The sequence below is a fragment of the Mastigoproctus giganteus genome, chromosome 3 (assembly GCF_048544385.1).
Source record: "Mastigoproctus giganteus isolate SK-2022 chromosome 3, ASM4854438v1, whole genome shotgun sequence".
NCBI classification, from domain to species: domain Eukaryota; kingdom Metazoa; phylum Arthropoda; class Arachnida; order Uropygi; family Thelyphonidae; genus Mastigoproctus; species Mastigoproctus giganteus.
In genome coordinates this window covers 214,621,273-214,634,807 of record NC_143577.1, presented here as the reverse complement: position 1 = coordinate 214,634,807, position 13,535 = coordinate 214,621,273, and the positions used below count along the sequence as shown (strand labels likewise).

General features: G+C 33.1%; 1 protein-coding gene across 1 annotated transcript in view; it reads left to right on the top strand.

Moving 5' to 3' along the window:
- The window catches only part of Spt6 (transcription elongation factor Spt6), a 301,836-nt gene that overhangs the window by 166,158 nt on the left and 122,143 nt on the right, over positions 1 to 13,535 (top strand). Inside the window, exons 20-21 of the mRNA XM_090369617.1 lie at positions 2,133 to 2,263; positions 8,378 to 8,495. Of these exons, the coding sequence (XP_090225743.1) occupies positions 2,133 to 2,263; positions 8,378 to 8,495 (249 nt within the window). The remainder of the gene's footprint in view (positions 1 to 2,132; positions 2,264 to 8,377; positions 8,496 to 13,535) is intronic.

Here is a 13,535-nt window from a genome sequence, read left to right as displayed (position 1 = left end):
TAAAAGCAAAAAATGGGATTACATGTAGGTTGTGGCGATCTGTACTGCTGTGGAGAAATAAAAGGTTTAAACTGAATGCAGGCTATGGTATAAACTGGCAACCCTTGGTGTAAGAAATCAGGAAAATTTAAAATAAGTTGGGCTAGTTACCCCATGCGTCGCAAGTTGGGGATGTATTAAAATACTTTAAATTAGCAAAGTAGTAAATTTAAATAGTAAATTAAAATTAATTAAACCAATTTGTTACAAAACATATATATATTTGAAATTGCTCTCAGGAATTACATGAGAACAGTAGCATTATTCCAAATCTGTAACATGGGAGTTATAAAAGTTTAATTAAAATTAAATGTGGTGGAGTTATTACTAACTAGTTAAGAATAAAATTTGAATTAAAGTTTAGTTAATTAAAGATTTTAATTATTTTACAAGTAGATTAAAAAAATTTTGTTACTGAGGGATAAATGCTATTATTAATGCAGTGTAATCATTTAAAACAAAAATACCGTAGAACCTGGATAAGATGTTTTCCAAGGGACTGGAGGTTTCGAACTTCTCATGAGGGAAAACTTAGAAGGGAAAATGACCTACGGGTATGAAATATTAACTACACAAATAAAAATAAAAAGATGCACATACATAAGTTAAAGATCATTTTTAAACTGAAGAATTCTAATTGCTTAACATTCTGTTCATTAAACTCATAACCAAGTTGCACATACATAAATTAAAGATCATTTTTAAACTGAAGAATTCTAATCGCTTAACACTGTTCATTAAACTCATAACCAAGTTGGAAAAATGAGTTCCTTTGGAGTTTCAACATACCTTAGAGGCCTGTGGGAAACATTTTTAAACTGAAGACTTCTTTGCTTAACATTCTGTTCATTAAACTGAAACTCATTACCAAGTTGGAATAATGAGCTCCTTTGGAGTTTCAACATACCTTAAGAGGTCACAATTACAGTAAGACAGAGCAACAATTCATAAGTAATTCAGAACTTAGTGTCAAATGCTTCACATGATCGATGTTATCCAATTATGGATAACAGTGAAACAATTGCAGTATGTCACCTCCATTATATTAAAATGTTTATACTAAAAATGTTTCAGCACTGAAAGCCTTAGACTGTGGAAAATTCACTAATTGAAGAAGTTAGTGCATTTTAGCGTCATTTTAATTCATAGCAAATCACCGACTGAAGTAGATGAAATCCAAAAGAGGGGGTTTTTTTAACCAAATGGAAAAAAATCTGTAAATAGCAATTATGTTTATATATTTATTTAAGTAAAACTAAATGCAACTGGGCATAGTATTTTTAAGAGTTATAATTCTCTATATAATATCAGTGTAAAAACACCATAGACAACTCTTAAAAACTATGATAGTAGTGTAAAGGGCATCATTTCAACTATCTTATATTGTGCTCATCCTTCACACAAATGATGCCCTTTACACTATTATTGTAGTTTTTTCCTTTAAGAGTTGTCTATGGTGTTTTTACACCGATATTATATAGATAATTATAACTCTTAAAAATATTATGCCCAGTTGCATTTAGTTTTATTTAAATATTATTGTGTACACCTTTTGGCATAATCTAGAAATTTAAAAAGAAATCAAAAAGAGAAATCCCAGTGTGAAGATAATCCCACAATATGAGAATATTGTGGGATTATCTTCACAACTGGGTTGTCATGTTTGCAATACCAGGGTGCCTGCCCACCCACTGATGAAAGGCCAACAAGTCTTGAAACGGTGCTGTCTGGGTGGTGGTGCCAACTGAGAATAAGTAACAATATTCTTCTCTATTAATGAAGCAGTACTTATTTGAGGTAGCGCAAAACATGGTAACTCGTTGTGAAGGATGAGCACAATATGAGATACAGTTGAAATGATACCCTTTCACGGCTATATTTTTTCCTTTAAGAGTTGTCTATGGTGTTTTTACACTGATACTATATATCATTTATAATTGAAAAATTTTGTGTGGTTTCCTGTAAATATAAAAATTGAGCCCTGTAACTTTTTGATCCTACCTTGTTATTAAATGAAAATGTATAGAGCCTGTTAAATGATTTGTTAATATGTCCTTTGAATGTTTTTGAAATAAACTTTTAAAATTTTTCAGGCTTGTTGTCGTAAACTATATAATTGGTTAAAAGTTGCACCTTACCAAATAGATCAAACTATGGAGGAAGATGAAGACTATGACACAAGAGATGGCATCCGTGTTTTGGGAATTGCCTATGTGGATAGTTGGTAGGTATAAAATATGTTAGTTAATGTACACAGTGCATTACATTTCAGATGCTTTACATTTTTTTACTTAAATTAATTGAATATATATATATATTTTTTTTCTGTGATTAATGGAAGTGAAAAGTAAATATTGTTACCTCCTTCTCAATTGATTACTAAAATTATAATTTTATAACACTCTATAGATTTACATTCTCTAAACTTAGCCATTCAGTTTAATTTAAACTGTATAATATTTATTAGTTCTCTTATGTACTTTTAAGTCTCTTTTCTCTTTGTATTTGTGTATCTGCTCAGAATCACCACATTCACGAGTCTTACATAACAATACACACACATAGTACGTATGGACTTTGTAGAGCTAACAGTACTACATTAAACTAACATTTAATCTAAGAATTTCTTTTTTTCCATTTGTATGGAAAAGATAAATATTAATTGCCAGATATCTATTGTTCCAATTTTAGTGAAATACCATTCAAACACGTACACCTCAGTCAGCTCACCTCACAGGTGCCTAGTCTCCAGATGCTGCAATTTGCAGAACTTAAGCTCTTTCTTGGTAAGAGTGCCCCCTTTGTTCCCCTCACCAATCCTGTTGCCCTTCTCTGTACTCATTCTGGCAGCTATACATCCTTCCTGAAATGCGGTCTCCAGACTTGTATGCAGTACTCAAGGTGTGGCCGGACCATTGGCTTTACAAAGAGATAATCACCTCCTTATCCCTACCAGCAAAATTCCTGTATATCATTGTCAAGATCCCATGAGCTGCTCTGGCAGCCTGTCTGTACTGCTCAGAAAACTTCTTATCTGACTGCACAATTACCTCTAGGTCTTTTTCATTCTCCACTATCCTGAGTGTAGTGCCGCACAGTTGGTATGTTACTGTGGGGGTTACTGCTACCCATGTGCAGTACTTTGCATTTGTCAATGTTAAACTTCAGTTGCCACTTCTCAATCCATCTGCCCAACTTTTCTAGATTCTGTTACAGTAGCATACTGAAATTAACAACCCTGCCAACCTTTATATCAAACTTGGACATTAAGCCTTTATATCAATATTATTGATAAACCGAACTTAACCGAACCTTCGGTTAGTCCGTGAAGAGCAGTGTCTATTGTTTACCACTCTTTGTCTTCTCCCACTCAGCCATTCCTTTATCCATAGCAGCAACTTGCCCTTAATGCAATACTGCTCCAATTTGTACATTGTCTTCCATGTGCAACAGTATCAAAAGCTTTCCTGAAATCCAAATATATGATATCAAAATTATTTTTTGCATCTATTTTCTTTGTAACCACATCATAGTATCCAATCAAATTTGTCAGAGACTTTCCCTTAACAAGCCTGTGTGTGAATTATTACTGCAGTCTTGTTGAGATGATCTTTTTTTTTACCAGTGACTCTATATTATTTTCCCTGGAACAGAAGTTAAACTAAAGGTCTGTAATCACTCATGTCACCCTTTGATCCCCCTTTATAAAATGGGGATACATTTGCATATTTCCATTTCATGGGGAACTTCCCCTGAGTCCAAGGATTCTCTCATAATTTTGGCTAAGAGTTTTCTTCTTTTGGAACTCACAAGAAATTTATTTAAAATTTTCACGACATCCTAAGGGTGTCAGTTGTCGTGGATTTGTGGTGATTGTATTTTCAACAGTTTGTGTTGTCTTCATCACTGTCTTCTCTCTTTAGTTTCTATTATATCGCTCTGTAGGAATTTCAGAAGTCATCAGATTCCAGAAACAATTTATTACTATTGCAATCATAACAGCATCCAATGAACCTCTTGTCAAACAAATTAAATCCACAACAAAAATATTATGTAATCCTCATTCCCTTCTATTGCTTTGTTGATTAACCTAGAATTGTTTGAAATAATCCTCAAAACCTAATTATGTACATGTCCTTTGGCCTCAAAATAGAGGTTACATTTAGAGGCAAAAACACCAGTTTTATGTTGGATAAATGCTGTTTATGAGTGTATACTGCACAGTTATCTACAAGGAGTAAGATTCCCCTTTCCTTTTTTCTTTTCTTTAATTCGTTCCATTTATGTATTGTTGAAAATATCAGAAATCATCCATGCACTCTTATTATTGCGTATTTTATGGAAAGCTTCTTTATGTTTTGGACAAACATGGTTTTTGTGATTTTCCAATAACATCTCTAGTTCCAGGTTCATATAAATTAAAACCATTAAATTATTCTTAGGTCTTTTGCCATCAGTACCTTTTTCACCTTTCAGTTTAAAAGTTGCACTGGATGACATGTCATGAAACACTGGTTTCTTCTGCATTGTAGATGTTCTTTCCTGTAATCTCTTACATTCTACCCAAATATTTTTGATCCCACCACATTCTAACTCAAATGATCTTAACTTTTTCTCAAGTCGACAGAAGTGACTGTCTGTTTTAGAAAATGTTGATACATTCACAGACATGTTACTCATTGAAAAGCAAATTGTCCACTGATTTTTGTGACTCACAAATTCATGTGGACATGGGTTCCTGAAGCCAGCTGTCCTCTACTCAAGACTTCCTCACATTGTAGTTGTAAAAGTGATGAGTTTGAACATGGAGGTGATAAACAAAAACCTCCACTGGAGCCACTACACCTGATGCACTGATTTGGGAAGTCCTTGTTTAGAAACCCTAACCAGAAACCTCACCGCTAAGGTTTCCATCATCTTTTTTATCAAACCCAGGAGAGTGACCAATCGCTGGAGGAATCGAGGGACCTTACGCCCCTATGAGCATTGAAGGGGACTGACTGCCACAATGGTCAAGACAGTGCTCAGCAGACAAATTTTCCTTGATATATCCATGAAGCTTGTTTATTATGTGTGTGAAATTTTTGTATGTAAATGCTTGTAAACTTTTTGCTCATATAGTTATAACTCATTATGTCCATATTTGTTATAACCGCATTCAACTGTACTTTTGCATACTATATCCTGTGCCATAAAACAATAAGAACAAATCAGTATTCTTTTACCTAAAGGAAGTTATTGTTATTATTTTTTTTTACATTTTAATTAAAAATAAAACTGTTTTATATAACACCAGTTATTGTTAAGCTGCCAATACACTGCATGGAAATAAGATTAGTATCTATCCGCAAAAAAAAAAAAAAATAATAAATAAATAAAAAAAAAAATATATATATATATATATATATATATATATATAAAGAATCCAAATATTCCAGAGTTAAATTGTAAAATATATATAAAAAATTATTAAGCGTTACAAATATATAAAATTATTAAGTGTTACATATGGAACTAACCGATTAATGCCATCAAACTATAGAACATTACATCGGTCGTTAGGTATGTCCAAATTATATAAGTTATAGTGTAATGTAAGTACCTCCATCGTTTGAAAATCGATGTAACCACTGGCCAACCATACCTCCAGTATACATGAAAAATTACATGAAAAATATAAAATATTAGGTTAAATAACAAAATAAGCCTTACATGGGAACCCATTTTGCAAGAGACTTTGTCGAGGGCTAAACCCCTACAAAATAAAATTCCATGTTAGACTGAGCCATCGGTTTCTGTTATTGCTTACTATTGCTTTAACTACTCTGCTTTCCGTTCGCCTTTAGTTAGCTAAATTAGCCTTTTTTCTGCAAATTGTTCAGCAAATATTAATAATTTCTCAGTTGTGCTTATAATGTTGCAGCGATCGGTCGGGCTAAATATCATCCAGCCTGTATTCTTACAAATTATGGTTAGACATACCCCTTTTTGGACGGCTAGATTTATACTGATTTATAGTATTTACTATAACCTAATTTTAAATTAGTTGAATTATCCATTATTATGGATATTGGATTTGGTATACAGGCAGATGATAACAGAAACCGATGGCTCAGTCTAACATGGAATTTTATTTTGTAGGGGTTTAGCCCTCGACAAAGTCTCTTGCAAAATGGGTTCCCATGTAAGGCTTATTTTGTTATTTAACCTAATATTTTATATTTTTCATGTAATTTTTCATGTATACTGGAGGTACGGTTGGCCAGAGGTTACATCGATTTTCAAACGATGGAGGTACTTACATTACACTATAACTTATATAATTTGGACATATATATATATATATATCCAATATTATAAATTAAATAAAATAAAACATAAGCCAGTAGTATGGCAAAAACTGTAGAGCGAAATTTAACATAAAAATAACCCAAATAAACAAACAAACGAAAAAAAGAATAGACATAATAGTAGCCCGATAACCCTTGTATAATTTTGACTTTTAAATCCGATTAATAAAAACTATACAAATTTTAGGATTGAAATGCAGCGATTCCATGACCATTGTTGGCCTCATGATCTTCTGTCGATATGGGGCATGATGGTCAGTCTATATTTATTTTAATATATTTTGATTTTGTTATCGTTTGGAAGTTCCTTTAACCCTCTTTTTGGTGATATTTCACGTCTTTCGGAACTGGTACCTCTCGGGGGGGGGGGGGGTACCGCTAAATTATTATATAATTGGCATTATCCTAAAATTTGTATAGTTTTTATTAATCGGATTTAAAAGTCGAAATTATACAAGGGTTATCGGGCTACTATTATGTCTATTCTTTTTTTCGTTTGTTTGTTTATTTGGGTTATTTTTATGTTAATTTTCGCTCTACAGTTTTTGCCATATTTAAAAGTCGAAATTATACAAGGGTTAAACGGGCTACTATTATGTCTATTCTTTTTTTCGTTCGTTTGTTTATTTGGGTTATTTTTATGTTAATTTTTGCTCTACAGTTTTTGCCATACTACTGGCTTATGTTTTATTTTATTTAATTTATAATATTGGATGTATTTCAGCTTCATATGGAGGAATTGCATGTTGCTGCCTCTAATGAATGCCTAATTATTTATTTATTTATTCACTTTATTATAATTTAATTTATGTTAATATTTAATATAATTCAATGATAGTATATATATATAAAACCCTCCTTTATTGACTTAAGTTCAACTCCAAGGCTCGGTGGTAACTTATTCTGGTAGTTGATTACTCATTGACTAAAGCCATATTTTCTTACATTCAGTTTGAATATATATTCCCCAGCTTTCTAGAAAGAGAAAATATCTCCCATCAAGTTAGCTCAATCCTTTTAAGGCCTTAAATACCTCAATCAGATTCTCAGTTTTTCCAATTTTGTCTTACAGAACTGGAATCTATTCTTGTATCTCTCTGCATACAAAACTATAGCTCTTGCCACATATCAACAAGAATATTGAAAAATTCATTATGGATCATGAGCCTGATGCTGTCTGATATTTGGTTGATGGTTTATAATGAAATTTCATATATTTTTAAAAATCATTATTTTTAATAAAATATATAGTTGACATTACTAAAATATGCATATTGAAGAGATACCTTGTGAAAAATTGACAGTGTTAAGCTAAATAAGTGAACTCTATTTTGCTACACGTACAAAAACACATTTTTCAAAATAAGCACAAGCATTTTATTAAACTCATGTACCATGAAGCTATTGCTTAGAAGTTTTGATGTTTTTTAGTATATTTACTTAAGTTTGTTGAATTATTTTAATAACGTAAATTTCAGTAAATTTATTAAATTGCATTTTATTATTTTATTCATTGCTAGAATGAAATGCAGGTACTACTGTACCCACAAATTAAATTTCATAAACAAGTAATATGTCCTCTCCTAACATAATAAGAGAAGAATCCAAGTTTCCCTCTTGCCAATTTGTGTTTGAGAAACTTGGAAAGACCTATAATCTTGTTGCCCTCCTTTATACCCTTTCAAGGTCAGGGAATGACCACCGCATATCCCGGAGCAATATGGCCTTAGTTGCTAATGCTCCTAAAAACCAAATAACAACAACAACATATACCCTTTCAAGCAATTTGTTATCATTTCCTGAAATTAGGCTTCCAGATCTTCATGGTATTCGGTATGTGGTGTGACATTTATTTGTATAGTAGGATAATTATCCCTTTACTTTTTGTTTTATTATATGTATCTGAAACCTAAACCAATGATTATTTTCATGACAAATAAATAAGACTACTGATATTCTTATAACTTCACTGTTTCATTTTCCTGCAGGGACACTCCAGCATTTTCTGCATTAGTAGATGGAAATGGAGAAGTAACTGAATTCCTTCGTTTGCCTCATTTGTTGAAGAGACGAAATGCATGGCGAGAAAGAGATAGAACTTTAAAGGTAGTTTCATTTTTGTTTTCACAACATTAGAATAGTTATATTAATAATATTGGCAAATATTCATATGGATGAGACCTACCTGTTTGTTATATTTTCACTGGTGAAAATCTATATTATGAATCTCAGTACAATTTATTAGGTCTGACAAAGTAGTGGAAGCTGCATAAACTCCAAACTCCTTCATAAATGCCTTCACCTTTTTCATAACGTTTACAGAAAGATAACAGTAGTAAACCTATGCCTTATTGTTGCAAAGAAGTACTAACTATACAGAAGCTATTTAGACTTCTGCTGCACTGCATTTTTGTAGCCTGGTTGGTAATGATGAAGGGGAAAAAAGTTCTTATACATATGGATTCAAAAATGCCTTCTTGCTTAGCTCAAATTTTTAATTTTATTGGTTAGATAAGGAGCTTAAGCACAATTTTCATTTATTAAGTTTTTAATTAACTAATCAGGGCCTATCTTTGGAGGATTTGGTCCCTAGGGCAAAATATTTTCCGGGACCATATGCTCTATTTTAATAGTAAAAAAAAAAATAGGGCACATTTTAATAGTAAAAAAAAATAGGGCATAGGGCCCTTAGAAAATTACGATTACACAATCAATATAAAAATGTAAAGCAAATAAATCTGCATATATTTCTAAGGAAATGTACAAATCTGAACATATTGGTGGCACACACATTTTGACTAGAAGCTTCATTACAATTTGAAAGTATATTTTATTTTCAAGTTTTATATGGAGCACTTGTGCTCATTGTTATGCTACTGGATGTTGCCAATTTTGGCTGTCTATTGTTATTTACGAGCTCCTCAAAATGCAGGCCCTAGGCACATGCCTAATATGCCTAGGTCTAAGATTTGCCCTGTAACTGTTATTTTTTTTAATGCAAAATGTGCATCTTCAGCCTGGATTCATTTTGATGCATACCTCTTATTAATAAACAAGTTATTCCTGCAAATAGTGCATCTTTTCTTGAAATAACTGATATCCAGAATACTTCATTCCTTCGTACCAGTTTGAAGTCTGTGAAAATCTTATGGACCTATGTCGGGCAAACTAAATGACCATGCAACTGATTCCCTGTGGCTAGTACATAGGTTAAAACCAGTGAATTGTTAAAATCTTGGATTAAAACATTGAAGGACTAGCTAAAATTTCATTTAGCTAGTCCTTCAAGGCCTGTGATTTTGCTGATATCACATTTTAGTAATTCAAGTAATTTAAATAATTCAAGAAGTAGCATTTCAATAATAAATTACTTAAATCTGCCTCATGGCTCAATTAATTAATTAATTATATCACAGTCATCAAATTAACTTTCCATAATTTTCCTTTCAATTCTTATTTAAATTTTTCTCTCTAAAGAAAATTCTCTGACATTTTCTTCGTTAAATCATAAATTATTGTTGATGGTCAACTAATGCATGCATAGCTGTTATAGTGATATAAGTTAATACCTTTAATATCACTAGTTTACAAATTTAAGTTTGTTCACTGGGGTTTGAATTTCAGTAGGTCCTACTGCCGAAATAAGTTGCTGTGATTTCAAATATAACTTTGATTTTTTTCTATCACATCCAGATACATCGCAATTTAAGAAATAAAAAGGTATTGTTTTTTATGAAAGTATATAACTTCATTGTATTTAGTAATAACAAATTGATAGGATTACATTTTCATATATATATGGCGCCTCCATAGCCAGGTGGGAAGGAGCAGCAGTGCGTAGCACACGCTTCGTGATTAGACCGGGGTTCGAGCCTGTCACCACCAAATACGGAGGATGCGGAAAGGTCAGGGAATGACCACTGCATATCCCGGAGCAATATCGCCTTAGTTTCTAATGCTCCTTAAAATCAAATAACAAATAACATTTTCATATATCAAAAAATACGTAAATACTAACAAGTATTAATGAAAATTCTGAAACTTTCATTAATCAGACCTTCGTCTCTTTGTTTGAAAAGAACGTTTAATCATTTTTTTATGTACAGTGCCAGATTTCTCTCTTTTTAAACACCAGCAGTAGTCGGCCACCATGGTTGTATTCCACCTTCCCTGGTACCTCTGCTCCATTTTCTTTATGTCCTGATGGAATCTCTCCCTTTGTTCTTCGCTCATCTGTGCAAGATTTCTGGGGGGGGGAAATCAAGATGGATATGCAAAAAGTGAATTTTGATGCTCATATCGCAACCTAAATTGCGAAGCTTTACCAGCATATTTTGAACGATTTTCTCATAATCCTGTGATTTATGATTTCCTAGAAAGTTTTCCATTACACTTTTAAAAGCAATCCAGGCTTCCCTTTCAACGTCAGTCATAGTAGTTTCAAACTGACTGTCTAAAACCAATTTTCTAATTTGGGGACCAGTGAAGATACCCTCCTTAAGTTTTGCATCAGATAAACTGGGAAATTTATTGCAAAGGCACTTAAAGCAGTTGCCATCCTTGTTCAGTGCTTTAACAAATTGCTTCATTATGCCTAACTTGATATGCAATGGAGGTAAAAGTATTTTATCTGGCTTCACCAAACTTTCGTGCACAATATTTTTTGACCCCGGTGTAAGATTGTGCCTCTGAGGCCATTGCTTCTTTGTCCAATGCAGTGCTTTAGCTCTGCTATCCCATTCACAAATAAAGAATAACATTTTAGTGTACACACCCTGTTGCCCCGACAACATACATAACACTTTTTTTAAGTCTCCACATAGTTGCTATTCGTGATCTTGATATTTAATTTTCTCCAGAAGCAACTTTAGATTATCATAAGTTTCTTTTAAATAGACTGAATGAGCAACTGGCACAGATGTGTACTTATCTCCATAATACAAGAGAAAACCTTTTAAACTAGTCTTGGAAGAATATAAATAGTCTCCATTCACTAGGAACACATGATGGAGCTCCTAATATACGAGAGGACCTTCTTGTGAAAAATACTGTATAAATCCCTTTCACGATTTCTGTACCAGGAAAATGATGTACCTGGAGCAAGTAAGTTCTTCGCTTGAAGTCTGGATCCTAGAATTTCAGCAGCATACTTTGCAAGACCTAAGTCCCTTACTAAATCGTTCAGTTCGACTTGCGTGAATTGCTGTGGAGTTAAAATATTTTCTTGTTGATAACATTCCTCTTTGCTAACCTCTTTAGCTTCTGCTTCGGTGGAAGAAGATGTGGACTCCAAAGTTTCTGGTGGAGGTTTCACCTGCGGAACCGGTCTTATGGCTGACGGTAGATCTGGATATTTGATGTCCTTTTTATTTTTTGAATTGTAACCTTTAATGTCACGTACACAAAAGTAACATTCGGTCTGGCTTACTGGCTCGTGCCACACCATAGGAATAGCAAATGGCAAGCACACTTTTTTCCTTGACTCCATTTTGTAAGATGTTTGAAACACGTATGACATACTTTATGCGGTGCCCACGATATATCCTGATCGCCTAGTTTTATGTCAAAGTATGCATAATACGATTTTTTTTACAAAATCGGTAATATTTTGCCTCTGCTTTACAGAAACAAAACAACCACATATGTAACAAAATATGTTGGGACTGTTTATACACTTTCTGGTTGCCATACTAAAAGAAAACTAACAATGAGAGCTCATGACGGTTTTTACAGGAATACTATGACTGCATAAGGGATGTGCCACTTATATAAGCTCTGTGGTTGAGTGGACTGTACAGACAGTGAGTGCATGCTTAGACAAGTTTAACCTGTAACTATACACAGGAGTCTCCCACACTCCACTTGGAAAATAAAATTTTGGGAATCACAGATGGGCCGGAAGAGCAGGGTGGGGGCCGTCTACCTTCCTGGGCCAAGGTCGGCTACCTTGCAGTGTGTGTAGTTACGGGTTAAACATGCACAATCTGTTGTATTTGAGGCAGATATTTGATTACGAATATAGGGGTGTAAAACCTGTAAACCATTGCAAAAACTATAGTTATGTACACACTTGCGTATAATACCTAGGTAATATTTTGTTAATGAATTGTGAAAAATCTTTACTTGATAGAAACAAATGGCCTTCAGTTTAGTAATCAGTAAACATGCATAAATAACTGCCACATACTTTTACTCAAACCCCAGCTGCAATGTAAACCAGTGTATTTATTTAGTCACATTTCTTAAAGGGGGGGGGAACCATTTTACTGTGAGCACCGACTATTGCATTTTATTAAACAGTTTTGATAAAAAACACAACTGAAAAACAGGAGAACAAAAAGTTGTTTTTCATAATTACTTTTCAGAGAGAACAGATTGTTATGTCACATGAAAAATTATAATTTTTCTATACTTGGTGATATTATTCAAAATGCTATAGCACCCTGAAACTATTTGTTGATGTATTTTTAAATTTATAGCGAGTGAAGCTAAAACCTCCCACCAGTAAATGAAAGTGAGAATTTACTTACCAATAAACAAAAGTAAGTTTAAGGACTCTTTGTGTGCTGTATTATAATGCAATTCGCATCTGCTTACCACAGGCAATTCGTGAAACGAATTGCCTGTGGTAAGCAGATGCGAGTGTGTTGTTCTATACACATTGAATTTGGAACTAACTTAGTTCCAAATTCAATGTGTATAGAACAACACACGAACACAATACACAGGATTATAATAATATTATATATCTAATTCAGTTATATTATATATCTAACTCTGCCAGTTATATTGGGAGCACCATGATTAAATTCAGCACTTCCAAATTTCTAATATGCGTGTGTATTATCATTTTAATAGTTTTAAGTCTAACCTATCATGTATGGAGTTAACACAACATGTCCATTCCCACAATCATAATCCACTGATCGATTCAGCTATTACTATAATTAAATTGGAATTATAAAAGTCTCCAAAATGAAGCTTTAGTTATTGAATGGTTTCATCAACACGTGTCATTGAACATGTTATTCCACTTGTTCAGATTACGAACCTAAGAGAGCATAAATTCAAATTTAGGAAAGACAGATGTAACACAAAACTCCCAAACCTCTCCCCTATTTGGGACTGGCACAAATAAAGTTCACA